Source organism: Glycine max, chromosome 17 (genome assembly GCF_000004515.6).
Source record: "Glycine max cultivar Williams 82 chromosome 17, Glycine_max_v4.0, whole genome shotgun sequence".
NCBI classification, from domain to species: Eukaryota; Viridiplantae; Streptophyta; class Magnoliopsida; order Fabales; family Fabaceae; genus Glycine; species Glycine max.
This window is the reverse complement of record NC_038253.2, coordinates 13,469,254-13,489,052: the sequence shown is the minus strand read 5'-3', so window position 1 is coordinate 13,489,052 and position 19,799 is coordinate 13,469,254. Positions and strand designations below refer to the sequence as shown.

Below are 19,799 nucleotides of genomic sequence, written 5' to 3'. Positions count from 1 at the left end.
GCAAGAAGGACAGAAAAGAAACTTGTGACTTTTTGGTAAAGGAATTAATTCAATTTCTTTTCCTCATTTTTATGTATGTAGATTTTTTTTAATAACATGATTTAGTTTAATATTTGGAATAATATAAATTGAAAATCTCTCCGATGATAATTTTTTAATGAGTATGAAAAGAGTACTACGGGTGAACCCTTGTCTACAAAGTGTCAGCTAAAATGTTGGTAATATTTTATTTAAAGGCATCGTTGAAGTGAAGAAAAAGAGAACCGAAGACTTGAGTTGAGTCCTTGAAAATATAAATTTGAAACAATGTAAGATAATGGAAGAATTAGAAACGAAGACTGGTATTTTTACCATTGTCTTTCTTTGTCTAGAATCTATTTTACTTAGAAAGTTTGTGTTTGTACAATTTTTTTTATAAAAAATAATTATAAAAAGAGAGAGAAAATATAAGATAATCTGATTGACAATAAAAATAATATTTTAAAAAAATTATATGAATTCATTATATAAATAATATGGCTTATTATACTCTCCATTCACATATGTTTTTAAGGTCTCTCTTATCAATTTATTTATGAAAATATATAGCGGGGTTATGCATTATTGTCGTGAATGAATGGATGATGATGATGATCGTAAACATCATGTACGGTGTAATGGTGGGACCAAAGGTACGTAGAACGTTAAAGTGTTCAAAGTTCAAACCTCGTTTGGTTCTTTTTTCTTATCAAAATGCCTAGATAAGGAGCTACCCTATGGAAGAACAAAATAGATATGTCATATGCCCTGAGATTATCGAACTATATCAATAAAAAAAAAAAACACGAGCTAATAAATTAATGTGATTATCAAATTATCTTTTTGCTTTAATATATGAGTTGGATTCCAAGTTATATAATACCAAGAGGTTAAGTTTTGTTCACATTTTATAAGTGTTCTTAAGGAGAGTCGTCTTTCATGCTAATGAGGGGTAAATTTCAGTTCTGTGCAGCAAACATGTTTCACCCGTTGAAAAAGGAAACGACGAAAGAGTAATTATTATTTATCATAGAGAATGAAACAGCTACGAAATTTAGATTGATAATTACAGATCTAGCAGGCAAATCTCATTAAATATTATTATATAATTATAATTTTATTATATATCAGCGCATATTTTTCGTTATGGTTGGTGACCTAATGTCCACTAGCTAGTAATTACACAATGGTTTCGGCATACTCCTCAACTTGGAAACACGGGTTTGGATTTTCTTATCAGAAAAAAAAAAAGTAGAGTATAGTTCAAGACTCTCAACCCTCATCGTGCAGTCAATTCAAGAACTTTATTATTATATTATTATTTTCTTATAAAAAAATCTTTATTTTTTATTTTTAAATTAAGGATATTAAATCATGCATGTTTACGTATCAAATTAAAATTATGTGTTAATAATAATAATAATAATAATAATAATAATAATAATAATATGTACTCTTTTTTTTGTGGGTAATAATATGTACTCTTGTCTTCGGATCATGAATCAATATAATTCGTATTAATTTTTTTCTTGGTTATCAATCGAAACCAAAACACCATAAGTGCTAAAAGTCATGAAATTTAGTTAATATAAAGGTTATTTAGTTGGAAAAAAAAAGAGAAAGTAAAACTGAGAGAAAAAAGCTTAATTGTATTTTTTATTTCAATTTTTTATTTTTAGAAAATTTTATCTTCAATAAATGAATTTGACTCATTTTATCTCAACTCTCAAAGAAACTTCAGATTTTACCATATAAAAAAAGGCTTAAAATTTGTATGTTTCATAAAAGTTAGGATAAAATATGTCAAATTAACATGTTGGGATAAAATTCGTCAGAATTAAAAAGTTAAAGGTAAAATGTACAATTAACAAAAAAAAAAGGAGTAATAAGGTTGCATTTTTCAGAAATTTTAAATCCCGTAAAACCAAAGATAATCAAATATGTTGTTTGGTTTAACAAGGATTTTAAACTCCTTTAAGATTATATTTGTCATTAATGGAGGTTTTAATCCTATCAAACCATTGAAACCAAGTTTTGCATATAATTAGAGTTTGAACCCCGTAAATGATATCAATTATTACCGTTAATTTTCAAATGCAACTCAAGTTCTGCGTATTTCCATGATGTTTTGCAAAGAAATAAAAAGGCCTGGGATTAATTCTTCACCTTTTATTTTTCTTTCCACGTAACCAAATTGTGCACATATTCCAATACCCCTTATTTCCTTCCTTTCTCCTCTCCTTCCCTTCCGCGTACCAAACACACGGTTAATTAATTATCTTTATGATTAATTAATTTTATTTTTATCAAAAAATGATTAATTTTATTTACAACTAGGGAAAACAGGCATTGTATCTAACTATTTTTTCATGCTTTTTCTAAAATAAAAAGAAAGATAATAATAATAATTAATGGATAGTTAATCAAAATAGTTATATGAATAAAATAATAATTTATGAATACAGATATATGGATAAAATAGGTATAGCAAAGTGTACACCAAAATACTATATTTCCTTTATATATAATTATAGATATATTAAAATTTTCTCCTTTAAATATTATTTAAATCAAATTGTGATTATTTTGTCCACTTACGTCTAATTATAAACAAAATTACTAGATAAAATAGTTAATAAAATAAACGAGAGCGTCCAAATTATTACTGTTTTTTATTTTTGAATTCGGTAATGGAATGATACGTTGGCGTTTATGATGTCAAAGATTAGTTTTTATTTATTTATTTTCATCAAAGTTTAGATAAGTTATATAAAAAAGGGGGCCTGTCTTTAAACTTAGAATAAGAATTAATTTGATAAAACATGAATATTAAAAAAAAAAACTTGTAATAACAGAAATACTCTTGGGGCTCATTTTCATGGACATTTGAACTAAATAATTATATGAACATGCCAACGCCATGGGATCACTACCTATACGTACCTATCTTACTGGCCTATTTTCCACACAGAAAATTACAAAATATAATTAATCTATTAGTTTTTATAATATAAAAGTCAACAAGGTTGGAAGCCCACTATCACATCAGTCACAAATTAGACCAGCTGGCCAATATATATTTCCCTTGTTTATTCTTACTTATTCCATCTGTTTTTCTTTTTCATAGTTTAATTGTTGTATCTATAAATTTTACAAATTCACATGTTTAATTAAAGGCATAAAAAATTATGATAAGGGTAAGTGTTTAAATTTTCGTTTGAAAGTTATAAATTAAATTATGATTAGACAGATTTTATTTTTCTTAATTTAATTATATGTTTTATCTTATTTTATTTTTATTATGTATATTTTTTTTAATCAGGAGATATTTAAATTTACGTCTTCTATTTGGTACGGTCAACTAATCTTTCTCTTATCATGTCCGCGTATTGTAAAAGATAAAGTAATATCTACAATTATAACTTTATTTTCAAGCCAGAGATGAAATATTGGTTCTTGATTAAAAAACATAAATATTGAACCACTCTACATGCATTATAAATCTTATTCATTTTTTTTTTAATTTTGCGGCCTAACGTATTAATTTGGTAAAAGCTTCATTCAGAAATTTTAAAATCACTAAACATGCATGCTTGATAATGTGCCTAAATTTTAAAAGATAAAAAATTACTAGACCAGGATTCATAGATTGCTTGCAAAGGATTACAATCACTATCTCGTATCAGGGTTCATAGATTGCTTGCAAAGGATTACAATCACTATCTAGTATTAAGAAATTATAAGGTTGACTTACCAGTGAAAAAGAAAAGTTTAAGGGTTTAAGGTAAAAATGTTGCGTGAATTACCTCACTAACATTTTAAGTTTAATTATAAATTTTACTACTTAATTTTTATTATTTTATAAATTTTATTACCTAAATTTTCATTTTTTTTATACATTTTATCATTGCTGAGGTGTAAAAAATAAGGAATAAATATTTATTTTAATTCTTTAAAGTGTGAGATGATAATAAATTAATTATTAAAATATAAAAAATTCAAATTTAATCCTTGAAATATGTAAAAAGTGTGACAAATTGATCCTGCTAATATTTAATGTCAAACTAATCCCTCAATGTTGTAACTTAATATTAAATTGGTGCTAAAAAATAAACTGATTGTCAAATTGATCATCGAATATTATAATTTAATGATAAAATAGTCTCATAAATTTAACAAGATCGATATATCGTATTTTTTTCATATTTTGGGATAAAATTTTTTTTTAATCTTTTAGAGACCAATTTATCACCATTTCATAATTTTAGGGATCAATATGAGTATTTACTAAAAAAAGTTAAGAATAAAACAAAAACAACATTATTTTGTGGCTAACGTGATGGTATAATACACAAAAATAAAAAATCTGAATGATAAAATTTATAAAAATGTTGAAAGTTGGATTGTAAAATTTGTGGGAAAAAAACTTAAATGGTAAAATCCATGAAATTGTGAAAGTTGAGGGATAAAATTTCCAAAAATAAAACTTAAGTAATAAAATATGTAAAATAATAAAAATTTAATGATAAATTTGTAATTAAACCAATATTTTAGTAAAAAAAATAGTAATTAACATTAACCAATAAATAATTAAGTTCAAAATTAGAAACTAAAAAAGACTGACTTACCCAATGACATGAAATAATTAATGAAAGTCAAACGAGCATTAAGCACGAGGATGTTTGAATTTTCACCACATGCTTGTGACAAGCTATCATGTGCATAGAAATCAAATAAAGAAAGGTTGGGTAACAAACAAAAAGTCCATAATTTTTAAACGGCAAGGGAAAGAAATGGTCTTGCTGGTAGGCCACCATCTCTTCTCAATTTTCCCGTTGTCTTTCTAAGATACTGAAGTAACCATGGTTATTGGCTAATTAACCTTTTCGTCAACAAGAAAAATAGAAAGAAAGAATCGAGTGAATAATTTTTCTTCATATTTTTTGCGTACGTGATGGTGGACCTAGTCTGTAGCCAGCAGGTTTGAAACCATGCACCTTTTTCACAGCCTCCTATCTTCTAACTAACATTCAAACGATTACAGCTCAAGGCAACCATCTTGACTTGATTCTTTTGTACTTTCAATCGACCTCTATTAAGTGGGGAAATTAATTAATAGTTGCATAGTATACGCATGATCTGAATTGTTTAAAACTATATATACAATAAAGCAACATTTCGATCTTTTTTTTTAAAAAAAAAAGCAACATTTAAATATATTGCTCTGTGATATACAGAATATATATGAGTAGAAAGTAAAACTAATGCGTGTAGTTATAACATTGGCTACAGTTAGATGAGAGCACACGTACACCAACCATTACAGGCGATAAAGATAATTAAGGATTTGATACGCGGATAGGCATACTTATATGGTTATTATAGGTACTGAGACATATTTTGAGAAAAAATTTATCGTTTAAACTAGAGTTACTTGTTTTGATTAAATTAAAAGTAAACTATAGAATTAGGGTGTATTTACAAAAAAACAACAAATATCAAACAAAAGAATTATTAGAAAAGTACAATGAGTACTCCAAAGCTCTGAATATATATAGTTAACTTTGTTTGATGATACATTAAAATATGGACAATTACAGCAATCTAACAAAGCAAATGAGGAGTGCACAAGTCAATTCCAAATCAAACTTCCTCTCACACATGGCCTATTATAATGAGGAATCTATTTTACCGCATTTAGGGTTTGAGAGACTTGCATAAACAATTATGATTTTCAATTAAGTAACATAAATATTCCCAAATTATGATTTAGGGTTTGAGAGACTTGCATAAACAATTATGATTTTCAACTCTGCTGAAACCTTCAACTATCTGATTGTGAAGAATACCTGTGATGTATGTATGGGAGAATCGGACATAAAGAGAATAGCGTCTGGTATCAATAAAACAGAAATTAAGAGATAGTTCTGTAGCCTAATTAAAATTGAAACACTAAGAGATAATTTCAGATTAAATAATATTTCTGATAAATAGTACATTATTTCTATGCACACTACTTACTATACTTATTATCATTTGGGATAACTTCAAACGAAATAGTGCTTAAAAATGTCACTGTCAATTAGGTTTCTAGAACATAGTCTGCTGCTTTTGGACGAAGCCAATTTGAAGGCCTTGCTTGTAGTGAACGATCACATCAAAGAGGTGAATTTGTCAACAGTCTGAAAATGATGAAAATTGTTTCAAATTAAACGTATAAAAAGGACTAGCTAGGGAATTTTGAAGTTGAAGTGACAACGACAGTGAGACTCAGTGAAGGCTTGTGCAACCACAAATTTCCCGGAAGGTTCCTTTTGAGAAATTGCGAACACTTTTATTAATGAAGAATTGTTTTTAACTTTTTAGCTTTATATATTCGGTGTTGAACATGATAAACAAAGTCAATCCACAAGTTCAGCATATATAGCATCTGAAACCATTTTATATGTTTCCCAATATACATATACACGGTTGTTTCTACTTTCCTGCTGCCTCTGGTCATAGCAATAATTTTCGCATATTTGGACAAGAAGGAACTCATAAGCAAGCTTAACTAATTATAAAATTAACTAGTGAAAATAAACCTGTGAATCTGTTATGTTTCTTTTTTAACACCGGAATTAGAAATTTTGATTTACGGATGAGATTTCGAAGTATTCCATAAGTTTTAGCTTTTAAAATTGATTATGAAAATGATTTTCAGATTAAAACTTATTTATACTTAAAGTTCATCCTTTTTCATTGAGGATGTGAATTGAAAAACTCAAATCAAAATTCTCATCTACAAGCTCACTCAACATGTATTGTCACCTGATCCACACTCACATTTATAAACTTGCAATGCTTCTATTTACTGATAAATTTCAGGGATATTATTATTTATTTATGTATTTATTCGTAGCTTCAGGGACATTATTGTTTATCTTTATGAAGTCAAGCTAGCATGGGTATATAATTTTAGGGATCATACATATTTGAGAAAGATTAATTTCTAGGAAATAGATTGAACCAACCATGATATATCAAAGTTACAACTTCTTTAAAATAAATTGAACCAACCACGATATATTAAAAAAGTTATTATTCTATCAGAGTAATTTTTATTGCCAAGATCTCTAGTATTGGGTTAGGCTCAAGTTTATGTAAGCATGACAAGGGTGAGTGCCGGCGATCTAATAACCGTGTTGAAAGAGTAAGTGTATGTGGGAAGAAACTTTAGTTATATATAATAATTAATTGACTGGTAATATCCATTATAAGAAGAAAGGCACTTCTCACTTCTTAGCCCTACGGAAAAGGAACGCACTTGCGACGGTATTTCATGGTTACACTTTTGTATAGTTAAACAATAAATAAAATGAAAATGGAGGAGACGAGTCAAAAAGGGTATAACAAAGTTTCAGATATCACGTTTTGAAGTACAAATGAAAATGCATGCTTTATGAGCTAATGAAAATATATTCTATCTACATTGATGCAGTCGCATACCGGCATTATCAGTGACATTTATGCGGGTATTTTTTTAATTTATTTTTTTATTATTACAGGGTATTTCTTCATGATATTGGTCTGTTCATAATTAGAAAATCAGATAAATTATTTTTAATAATTTTTTTCTTTTCAATCATTTTTTTTAAGCTCAAACTCAAAATCTTATTTTTAAAAAAGTTGGTAATCATCCCCACCCATTAAAAAACAAAAAAGGAAGTGACCACGGACTCAGACTGAGGCGGGGCGAAGCTCAGAAGAGCCCGCATGAAAACTAGCTACTGCCACTAAGCAGCAGTACCAGGAGGTGTCCAAAGAGTATCAATATTGAATACTTGAAGCAAATTGAATTATATGTGCTTCATAGGTTGGATACTTCATGAAGTATTCAAGACTATCAATATGGAATATATGATACGTATCCATATCGATAGAAATATGTAAGACAAATTGGAGCATCAATTTTTTTATTTATAAATATTAATTATTAATTTGTTATTTTATTAACATGAGAGATCAAACCCACAATATTTTCCTCTTTTATATCTTCAAATTGGAGTATAAGTGCTTCATAGGTGGTAAATATAATCACATTGTTGGCACATGCTACTTTAAGAATGGCTTTCCTCTTGGCTATCAATCCAGAACCAAAATTGTCAATTTTTCTTTTAATGAGACTGAACCCAGTAACAATCCAGACTCCCGAAACCAGGCAACAACCTTCGCACTAGAATAATTTCAAGGGAAGCAATCTCAAAGAGTCATACTACCACTAAGTTAGTCATTCCTAATCACATTGGCTACAATACTAATGTGTATGCAACTATTTCTGGAACAGTTTTTGTAAGTGATTGTTTAACTCTATATAATGTGCTTTATGTTCCAGATTTCAAAGTCAACCTTATTTCTGTGGCAAAGCTTCTTGAACCTGATTATTATTGTGTTATTTTCAACACTAATTCATGTCAGATTTTGCAGAACCAAGCCAAGATGATTGGTTCAGATAAGCATAAAGGTGGTTTATATATAATTCCCGAGAATATGCATCCCTGCAGCTATTTGTATTTCAATCTAGTTTAAAATGTATATCTTAGCAAACACTATTGAGTGATTATGTCTAGGCAATTCTGGTGCAAATATGTCTTCAAGCAATTCTTCGTCTATCATTCCAATATTTAATATTGAAAACTATCATATTTGGGCTGTGAAGACGAAGTTTTTTTTTAAGATCTCTAAGGTTTACGAAACTTTAATCTTGGAAGCTGATTCAAAGTTATTGAGCGAAAGTCCTACCATTTGCTCAGATGAAAGCTTATGAGGAGGAAAAGCTGGAAAAAAGATAAAGTCATCACTTGCTTGCATTCATATCACACTTTTACCAAAAACATGGACTTGAAAACATCTGAATAGGTGTTGGACAAGATCCAAGACGAATTTGAGGGCGATAACATGATCCAAAACAAATTTGATGGCAATAACAAGGTTAAATCTGTCTTTTTTACTGTTTTTCATCTTTATCAATTCAAATTCAAATTAGAATAAAGAATTTGAATTGATTAAGATGAAGGACAATGAGTCAAAGATTATTTTGACAGGTTAATTGATGTTTTAAATCAACATCGCTTCTTGGTGAGACATCATTTAGAGATCAAAAGGTTGTAGAAAAGATCATGGTTTCAGTGCCTGAAAAGTTTGAAGCCAAGATCATGGCAATTGAAGAGCCATGCGATTTGAAAAATCTCACAATGACATAGTTAACTTGCAAGCTTCATGCACAAGAGCAAAGAGTCTCAACAAAAAGTGATAAAACAGTTGAAGGTGCCTTTCCAGCAAAACACAATGCCTTAAGGCACCTATTCAGGTGCCTTAAGGCATTTTGAAAACCTACATTCTTCCAATAACAACAAAGGGAGAGCTAAAGGTTATTCAAAAAAAGGAAAAGCTTTTGCCTTGTTCTCAATGTAAAAAAAAAAAAAAAACAATTATGCTGAAGAAGATTGTTGGTAGAAAGATAAACCTCTTTTTCAATGTAATTTTTGCAATAGACTTGGTCACGGTGGGAAGTATTGTAGATTGAGGAAAAAATAGTCTCAGCAACCACCAAAACAACAAGCAAAATTGATTAACATAACATTGATGAAGAGCATTTATTTATTACATCATAAGAACTCAATTCACATGGATTGAATACTTGACTTATTGACTGAGGTTGCACCAACCACATGACCAAATGTCTATCAAGTTTTACCTCCATTGACAGATAAATTCAACCAAAAGTCAAGCTAGAAAAATGAGAAATTGTGCAAGTCAAAGGGAAAGGGGTAACTTCTATATCAATCAAGAAAGGTTTGGTGATTGTCAAATATGTTATTTACATTTCATAACTGGATCAAAATCTTCTTAGTGTTGCACAAATGCTAATAATATATATTGATTTATCATTAAAGAACACTGAACAGATTGATGGGCAACTTGCTTAGTTCGTGAAGCTAAAACTTGACATTTTTGTGGCAAATCTTAAGGAAGAGTGTTTGAGTTATGAAATTTTGCCTTATTTATTTGGATTTTAAAAAATACGATTTAAAACTTGACATTTTCATGACAAATCTCAAGGAAGAGTGTAAGAGACTTATGAGATTTTGCTTTATTTGAATTTTAAATAAGTTGTAGGTATGATTTTAGTTATTGTTGCAAATTTTATCTTTTATGCTTTGTTTTAGTTAGTTTATGTAATTTCAATTAAATCTGATGACAAATTAGAATTTCAGGAATTTCATATCAAATCTGATGACATAAGACATTCTTATATATGAATTTTAATGGCTATTTTCATTTAATTTTAATCTCTTTATTTTCGAAACAAATTCCAATATTTTTATTTTTAATTATAGAGAAGATTTCCAACATAATCTTTCAAAAGCCTCAAATATGATAAACTCGTGAAACTATAAAGGTAGAACGAACAGTAATGGGAAAGGAAGAAGAAACAAAAGGAACTTGTGGGCATGAGATGCAATGGGAGTGGTGGCACGATGGAGTTGGAAATTAGAGAGGAAAGTTGAGCTTTGGGTTGTTAAAGTTAGAAAAAGGAAGACAAGTGTGGCCTGAGGGTAAGGTCTTGTAACATTGTTGAATGCCTGGTCGGATTACGGTGTTCTCCATTTGTGTCTGTCTAACAAAGGAGGTTTTGCAGTGCACGTCTGTTTGTGTTGCGTGTCTTCTGAATTCTAAGGTGCCTCTCTTCTACAGTTCTACTTACTAGAAATCACGATAAGAATATACTAATAACATCAAATATCTTATTTGTAGAAAAATCAAATATCATACTTCATAATAAAATTTTATTTTTATTCATTATCCTAAAGATAATTCAGTAAAATGGTTTTTTTGATGCATTCCTTATATATACAACCAAATAACATGATAAATTAATTTTGGCCATCGATCTGCAGTTAGACATGTTTTTGCACCCGAAAAAAACAAAACTTGTTTGATTTCAATAAAAGATTTTTTTTGTGGGGTATTATTACATTTAAGTACAAACTCTTGAATAGTATGGTTGGTGACTTGGTAAAGAATTTGCGTATTAATATTAAGCATTCGAGGAACATAATTACGCAAAATAAAGAACCAGCAAAACACAAGCTTCAAATACATGCGATTCTGACCACCATCGTGTGTTATTGAAGACGCAAGCAAAATCACTATTGATGGCTACACGATGATATTCAGCGTTGTGTCCAAAACTCAAATCTGGAGGGTTTAAACACCACAAACAAAACCATGCTAGAATAATTCACTGAATCAGAAAACCAACACATTTTGGTAGAGCAACGTACCCTTGGCTGTGCATCTAACTTTGCTTATCTCTTTTTCTTTCCCTCGTTTTGGAGTACATAACATCCCTATTTTACGAACTATGATATCAACATTCTACCCCACCCTAAATTGCAATTTGCAACTGTATCCATTAAGTGTGTACACACAGCAGACATCTCCAAGTTAGTTCTACATACATTACCCAGCTCCAAGTCACTAACAAATGAAAAGTCCATTCCTATGACATCCTGCATTGCAAGAGGATGAATCCAATGAACATAGAAAAATTCATTGTGACATTATCTAATGAAAATGAACAGAAGATATAGTTGAGAGGAATGTACAGCTAAACATGTTTTAATTGACGCACCTCATACACTCCTAATATATACTTGTCTTAACCACACCAATTATAAGTACCAATACTCATACCCATCATCTGCAGTCCCTGTCCACAAACAACACCTGCATGAATATATAAGCAAAACTTATGCACAAAAGGAAACAGAAAAAAGCAGTACATTGAAAAGACTAGCCTGGATAAGAACCAAACTAAATTGAGGGGAGAAAAAAAATTGATTGTAAACCACTACCTAACACTAACAGTGCTCAGAAACCTGTTCATTGTTTCCTTTGGATATTTCTTCTGTGCTTCCCAATACACTAGAAGCACAAGGCAAAACATCTTCCTGTCTAGTTTTATAATTTGATTGATCAATTGTTTCTCCATGAAGATTACATTGATCTGCTCCCAATGTAGGACTCGGGAAATTATCTCTTGGTTCTTGACTGAGGATAGGGAGAACATCAAGTTTCTCGGAAGTCACTTCTGATACATGAATAACCTTATCAACCATTATTACTACACGAGTTTCTTCCGTGTTCCCTTGTGTTTGATTTGATGACGTTAACACCTGCTGGACCTTAGACACACCTGATTGGACCTTTTCATTGGTTTGTTCTTCTGCTCTCGATTTCTTATTTTGCCCCACATCTACAAATGGATTGCCAACTTTATCAGTCATGTTCCCCCTCCTTCTTTTTAGTCTGCCTGCACGATGTCCATCTGGAATCAGGAGAGCACTTTTTCCATTCACATCTTTAGCCTCAGATTCAATCTCACTTCTTCTAGCATCATCTAGAGAGGGTACTTCAACTATTACTTTTGGTTCTTCAAGAGCAAATCCTATTTCCTGTCTCTTGCCAATATTACCAAGTGGTTCGTCATTTTCCAAGTGCTTTTTCAGGTTACTAACATTACCTGTATCAGAACCCATGAGAAAATCCTCGTTTCTCTCAAGTGGCCTCTCAGGAGAATTTCTGAAAATTAGCTCCGTGCATCGTTTTATCCATGAGAATCGAACAGGGCTAGGAGGAGAAACAGTTGACTTCTGCACAAGTGGAGTATCAAACCCATTGCTGATTCTATCACCACCATGTGTAAGAGATTGATGCTTCAAGTTCTTCCTTGCAGAGATTTTCTTTTGGTTAGACTCCATATCAGATTTAAGCATTTCAGTGATAGCATTATCATCAGAGACAGCTTTCAAATCTTCTAGTTTTTTCAATTCTTCAGTCTGAGCATAAATTTCAATTCTATCAGCATGCAACAGTTCTCTCTGCTTTTGGAGCTTATCCCTTTGAACCTCGAGTTCCTCAATACAGTTAGTAAGTTCAGCCCATTCCCTATTTCTCCGTTCACGATCCAAATTTATCTCAGCTCGCTCAGTCTGAAGCCTTTTCATCTCCAAGGAAACCTGTTCCAACTCTTTTGCTGCTTTCTCTTTAAGAGCATTAATATACTGAAGTTCAGTGTTCTTTTCTTCCTCAAAAGCCTTTTCTCTTTCCTTCAAATAACTTTCCACCTCTTCACGTCTCTTCTCAATGAGGTTATTCAGCTCCTGCTTTTGCAACTCAATTTCCCGCAAGAAATCTGCTCGCTCTTGCTGCATCTTGCCAAACCATTCAGCATGTTCATGTGCCATCTTGTTCATGAACTTTTCTCGTTCACTAGCAAGAAACCCCAGATCTTGGTTGTACTGATTGTGCAGATTTTCTTTCTCTTCTCTTAGTTGGTCACGTTCATTCCTAATAAAAGTGGAAACCGCTTCCCTTTCCTTTGCTATAAATTCTGCTTCTTCCCGCAACTCTTCTTTTTTTTCATCAAGAAGCTCCCACTCAGCTTCAAACTTTGCCTTCTCAGCTTTCAGCTTCTCTGCCTCAGCCAAAAGCTCCAACTTCTGAGATCTTACAAGGTCAATCTCTTCCTTTAGTTTCACTTCCAAAATTGACAAGTCACCCGTTTCACTTTTCATGGCTTCCAGTTTCTCCTTTTCCATATCAACTTGTCTTATTTTATCTTCCAATGATTCCAAAGACTTCTGCACATCTTGTTTTGCCTGTTCAACATGATCTTTCTCCTTCTGCAAAAGCACTTTATTTAACTCAAAGTCCTTCTCAGCAGCACTCAACCTTTGATCTTTTTCTTCAAGAGCACTTGACAGGTCCTTCAGATCCTTCTCCTTCTCACTCAGCGACCTTGACAGAACTTCCAACTCATGCTGCCTTTCCAGGATTTGATCCTCACAATGTTTAAGATCAACCTCCTTCAACTCCCAAGCCCGTCTCTTTTCCTCAATTTCATTTTCAACCAATTTGCGCTGCATTTGCAGCTCAACTTCCAAGTTATATTTTTTGGTTCTCAGTGCGGCTTCCTGACTAGCAACAACTTTCTGTGTTTTATCCTACATTTTCCAGCAAAAAAAAAAAGAATAATGATATAGAGAAAAGGATCAGAACTAAAATGAAATGAAAAGTAAATAATTGTGAGAGAATGTACAGATTCTCTATTAGAAAGTTTCGCTTGAAATTCAAGTAACTCTTGTTCTTTCTTGCTCAGCTCAGATTTCCATTTAGCAAGTTCCTGTTTTCACACAACATAAATCAGCACATGAACAAGACAGAGATAGTAAGTATTTAATATTAATATCATCTTGAGCCAACAAAGAGTTTTCAAATATGAACCTCTTCTTGTTGTATTAAGGTTGCCTCCTTCAGTTTTAGGGTGGTTTTCTCGTCATATAGGGCTTCATGTTCCTTTTCAAATTTCACTTTTGTGTCCTCCAACTCTCTTTGAAGACGATTCAGTTCCTGAGACCTACTCAAAAAGTGTTCCTCTCTCTGGTTCAGCAAGGATTGTGATTGAAGTAATCTTTCCTGTTCTTGTTGCAAACCCTTTTGCCTTTCAGAAAGGGATTGCCTCTCAATAATCATCTCCTTATCTTTTTCATCACAACTGAGAGATAGAGAAAGAGAGAGATAAACATAATTACTGAAAAAATAAATATGAAGCTATCAAAATTTTCAATATAGTCACACATGCAACACGTGGAACTTATAACCACAAAACTTAATCACATGTTAGCATGTTGCTAATTGTTAAAAGGAGGTATGTTAACTGTTAGTTAGCTGCATCATGCATAATCTTGTCAATTGTATGAATTCAAAAATGAATGATTATATTAAGTAGAAGAATAATTCAAGTAATCAACTATGCAACCTGAAACCAAAAACAAAATTTGATACACTAATTTCGTTCTCCCTCAACTATAACTAAGATCTGTGTAAAAAAGTGCTCAGAATTGTTCAAGACAACCAACCATCTCTAGACAGCACAATATTGAGGCTCGGCTTAATGTGCTTAGATGCTTAAAATCACAAAAATGAACCAGGGAGATAGTAAGTAGTGAATTTCACACATTAATTATTATTATTACTATAATTATAAGTATACAAGCAACATACTCGGACTTGAAAGATATGATTTGCCGCCTGAGATTATCTTCACGTGCTTCAACATCATGAAGCTTCCTTTCTGCAACATTGTGATATCGCTTAGCCTCTGCCTGCAAAGATTCAGCAGCACGCACCTTGGCTTCAGCCTCTGTAAATTTTTTCTGTGCTTCATCTATTAATTGGCGTGCTTCAACAAATTTACTCTCAGCTGCAACCTTTGTTTCAGCACTTTCTGTACGCAGCTCATGCAAGGCCTTCTCAAGCTACAAAAGACAATAAAAAATACCTCTAGAAGTGTGAGCAAAATAGATATTTGGAAAAGCAAGCATGTATGGTTTTGCAAGGGGAGAACTATTCCGTAAACTTACACTTGCTATGCATGCATCTTTGATGCTTACTGTCTTCTTCAAACTTTCTTCACGTTTCTTTGATTCAGTTAACGCAGATTTATTCATGGTTGAATCATGTTTATGCATTAACTCGGATGATTCAGCCAAGGCCTTTACTTGCTCATACTTCGAAGCCAAATCCTTTTTCTCCAATATGAGAAGGCCCATGTGGTGCTGGTGATCATATATCTACACAACATATAAAGGTCAAAGTGAAAGCGAGAAAGGAATAACGAACTTTGTTAGCACTAACAGCAGGAAAGAAAATAGTGTATCTTATAAAAATGAAAGACCCCATAAACCTTGTATAGAGCATTCACTTGCAAATGCAATTCAATTAATGGGAGAAAGAGTTGGTTTGAGTGATAATAAACCAGTTCACAGTATAAGCATCAGATCATTTGTTCATCTGGCTTTGCAAGTGATGGGTACTAACCAACCAAACAGAAAAATTAATGGAAAGCTATTCAATTGACAGGGTATACAATGCAAGAGAACAGAATGCAGCAACCTATAATAGAAAGCAAACTTTGTAATTTATGATACATGCACCAGGATGAACAAAAAATTGGAAATGTCAGAGTAATATAATGTTGGTGGAGGACCAAATGAATTTTGGCCTGATTAACAACCCAAATGACAAGGAACCTTTCTAAACTCTTGGGCTACAAAGAGTTTAAAATTTTAATTTTTTTGGTCGTTGATGGGATATCATCACTGGAAAATCTGTAAAACTAATCCCTTGGACAAGAGGTGGTGTTTAGGTAAAGCCCTCCTCAGAATGGCGACTCTAGGATTTACATACTCCACTGGTCCACTTCCAACGCAAATTGCAAGAAATCAATGGTAATTTAAAATTGAAATTCAATCCACTGCACTATCAATGTATCAAAATTAAATCCAAACTTAAAACCATACAATTCAAAGCATTCTATAAAAGGAAAAACAGACCTGAATCCACAGTTTCCCCCAATACCACAAAATTCCAAACAACGACTTCTGCTTTCTATCCAATCATAACATCACCAGGAGCAGCTAATCACTAACTACTACGTTTAAAGATCATGAACACAGAATCTATCCACCGTAATTATCAAGAAAGTGGGACTCAACCAATAAAGCAGCAACGCAAAAAGAAGATCTCACACTAGGATAAACAAGATACCATATGAAGCGACATCCACACTGAAATTCATCATTAAACCCAAATAATTGCTAAGCCATCTCAAAAGACTATTAATGAATATTAAATAAATTATCCAAACCCACTCAACATAACAAATTACCTCACTAACCCGATCGCATTGCATGTTTCCAATAAACGGTTCCCCCAATTCAATTCAAACAAATTGCAATTAAAAATAAAAAGGTTATAGAGAGAGGAAGCGAACAACGAACCTCAGCTTCGAGCTTGGCGATGTAAGCAATAAGCGCAGCCTTATCTTTGTGCTTAATCGATTCCTCATCGAAGCCAGCGTCACGGAGGCGCTTCCAGATCTGTTCGTCGGAGAGAGGGTTTCTCAAAACCCTAGAACCCGGCGTAATGGACAAGTGCTTCGAGGAAGAATTCGGAGTCGACAGCTCCATCTCCGACTAACTCCAAAACGCGATTCTTCAAAAAATCACAAAACCCTCCCTCTCTCTCTCTCTTCGCTAATCTTGGCTTCGCTTCTTTCTACGGAGTTCTTTTTCTATCTCTTTGCTTTTGGGAATTTTAATTTTGACAGTTTGGAAGTGGAAGAAAAACGCACTTTACCACTCGCACACTGAAAAATAAAGCTCGCTACTTTTCTTTTTCGAGTGAGTGTGTGTTGGCGACGTGATGGGAGTCAAACGACCTCGTTTTGACTTTTTTTTATTTATTTATATTTTGAATTTGAATTTTCTTTTGGATTGTAGAGGCGCCTTTTACTTCAAATCCAGAGTGGAGCTGACTAGTGATGGAAAATGAAGATACGATTGCCCAGTGATATTTTCTTTTACCTTAAAATGCATTTTTTTCCTTTTATCAAATTTATTTGTTTATTTTTATCTTTAAAATATTTTAAATAACACTTTAAACATTTAAAAAATATTATTTAAAATATTTTAAAAACCAAAAATAAAACAAACACATTTTAGAAAACTAAAACAAAAAAAATTAAAGATAAAAATAAAATATTAAATTACAGGTAGGGGTGGGAATAGGCCAGGCCAGCCTACACCTATGACCTGACCTACATAAAGTCTGGTTTAAACTGACCTATTTAATTAAAAGGTTATGCTCAGACTTTTTTAAAAGCCTATTAAATTAAATAGATCATGTTTAGGTTTATTAAGAATTATAAATCTAATAGATATATATGTATATATATTTATATTATTTTTTTGGTACCAATATATACTTATTATTTTTTGCGTATAATTAATTTTTTTTAAAACTATCATACTTTGATTATAATGTGAGTCATGTGTCCTTTAATATTTCTCATTATTTTTATTGGTTTTTCTATTTCTGTTGATGTTTTCTTTTCCTTTAATTATTATATAATTATTACTACATATCTTAATAAACAGTATTTGGCTTTATTTTTTTTTATCGAAGATTATCTTTTGAAATTGACTGAGTTATAGACACGTTTGATTGATCTATTTGTCTTAAAATTGTAGAAAAATAAAACCGTAATAGGTGACTTCTCAAAATATTACATGGGATTTATTTGTTTGCCAACTATTTAGAATTGCTCAAAGAAAAAATACACAAGAATTTTGTGGCAATCACATTTTATGTGTTTGATTTTAGATGAACGTAGTTTGAAAAATTAATTTTAAAGTAACGCATTTTTTTTTCGAATCTATTTTAGCTACTACAATTTATTTATAGTCTATAGTACATACTACATAAAAAAATATTTTCCAAAAATTATGTTTACATGTGACATTCTTAAGAGTTCTAAATAATTAATTGCTTGTTAATTTAAAATTAAAAAAAGAATAATTATCACACATAAAATTAGCAAATCAATTTTTTTTCATTTCTGATTTAACACAATTTCACAATTATTCTAGTTATAATAATAATGGAAAATGATTTAAATAAGAAAAGTTACACATGATATTCTAAGGAGCTTCACGAAATCAATTGATTTGAAAGAAAAAAAAAAGACAATTATATATGAGATTCTTAGGAGTTCAACTGAATAAATTGATTTGAAATGTTGAAATAAAAAAGCTAAATCTAGACATTATAATATGATTTAAAATGTAACTAATGATAATTTATCTATTCAAATCAATTTGTAATTATGACATACATTTATATGATTTTTACCATCAATCCTTATACTTATAACTCCATTTTTAATTAATATACTTATAACTCCATTTTTAATTAATAATTATAATTTTATTTGAAATCATAAACAATTTGAATAAAATTTTTTATCACATAACAACTTTCAACACAAAAAATATTGAACAGAATCTATCATAAAATTTCTAAATATTTTAAAACTGTTTCTGAAAATTAGATTGATAAAAGGATTCTTTTTCTTATCCATTTAGTATTATTATTATTATAAAAACTATTTTGTTGACATTTTTATTTAAAATCATAATTATTTTTTGTGAGCCTTTAAAATAATAAGTTTATACATTAGACTTGTAAGAGTCTACTTTATATGAAAATGATAAAAAAAATACTTATAAATAACATGTCAATTAAACATTTTAACAATATAATATAATAAAATAAAATAGTAAATCATAAATTTTACAATATTATTTAAATAACTAAGTCTAATAATGCATCATTACTAGATAATAACTCGTGGAGGTAATAGTAGTGATATAGCATTCTCATGGAAGATTTAATGTTATTGGAGAAAGAGAGTTTGATTTTGTTGGGGGCAAGGGTTATTCTATTTAGGATTAACACATCAAATAAAAGTATGATGAACCCTAAATATGCAAAAAATAATTCAAAATGACTTGTGTTTTGGTCTATTTTTCTTAACTTACATACTCCTGACTCAATGATAAACTCGAAAGTATACCGAGTTTGCATCGGGTCTATCTTAAGTCTATTAAAAAGAAAATTTACACATGAGTTAACTTGTAAAAGATAATTGCATTCATAAAATTATAAGAATTAAGAGTTAACTCAAGAACTTGATAATCACATTTTTTTAATTAAAATCTTAATATATTATTTTGCAGCAGGGTAGTTTACATCGAATTACAAACTTTTGTTTTCGTGGTAAATAAAAATTATTTTTTTGTTTAAATAGTCAATTAATAGATAATTAAAAA

At 30.8% G+C, this 19,799-nt stretch overlaps 1 protein-coding gene across 3 annotated transcripts; it reads right to left on the bottom strand.

Moving 5' to 3' along the window:
* Positions 1–11,267: 11,267 nt before the first annotated feature.
* LOC100804453 (protein CROWDED NUCLEI 4) lies at positions 11,268–17,272 on the bottom strand. Of its 3 annotated transcripts, none has more exons than XM_006600842.4 (8): positions 16,908–17,272; positions 15,489–15,698; positions 15,130–15,383; positions 14,350–14,620; positions 14,165–14,248; positions 11,919–14,069; positions 11,696–11,790; positions 11,268–11,573 (listed from the first exon to the last, which is right to left on the bottom strand). In XM_006600842.4, the coding sequence occupies exons 1-6, from the start codon at positions 17,094–17,096 to the stop codon at positions 11,925–11,927; spliced, it is 3,153 nt and encodes a 1,050-aa protein (XP_006600905.1). In that variant the 5' UTR covers positions 17,097–17,272; the 3' UTR covers positions 11,268–11,573; positions 11,696–11,790; positions 11,919–11,924. The 3 variants fall into 3 exon arrangements, with proteins under 3 accessions (XP_006600905.1, XP_003549990.1, XP_006600906.1); XM_003549942.5 differs by having other exon boundaries at positions 11,696–11,773; XM_006600843.4 differs by having other exon boundaries at positions 11,696–11,764.
* Between the last annotated feature and the right edge of the window lie 2,527 nt (positions 17,273–19,799).

Excerpts from the sequence above, each read along its gene's own strand:
- LOC100804453 (XM_006600842.4), bottom strand. The coding sequence starts at position 17,096 with ATGGAGCTGTCGACTCCGAATTCTTCCTCGAAGCACTTGTCCATTACG. Across the intron at positions 15,699-16,907 it reads TCGCCAAGCTCGAAGCTGAG|ATATATGATCACCAGCACCA; the intron begins GTTCGTTGTTCG and ends TATGTTGTGTAG. Across the intron at positions 15,384-15,488 it reads AAGATGCATGCATAGCAAGT|CTTGAGAAGGCCTTGCATGA; the intron begins GTAAGTTTACGG and ends TGTCTTTTGTAG.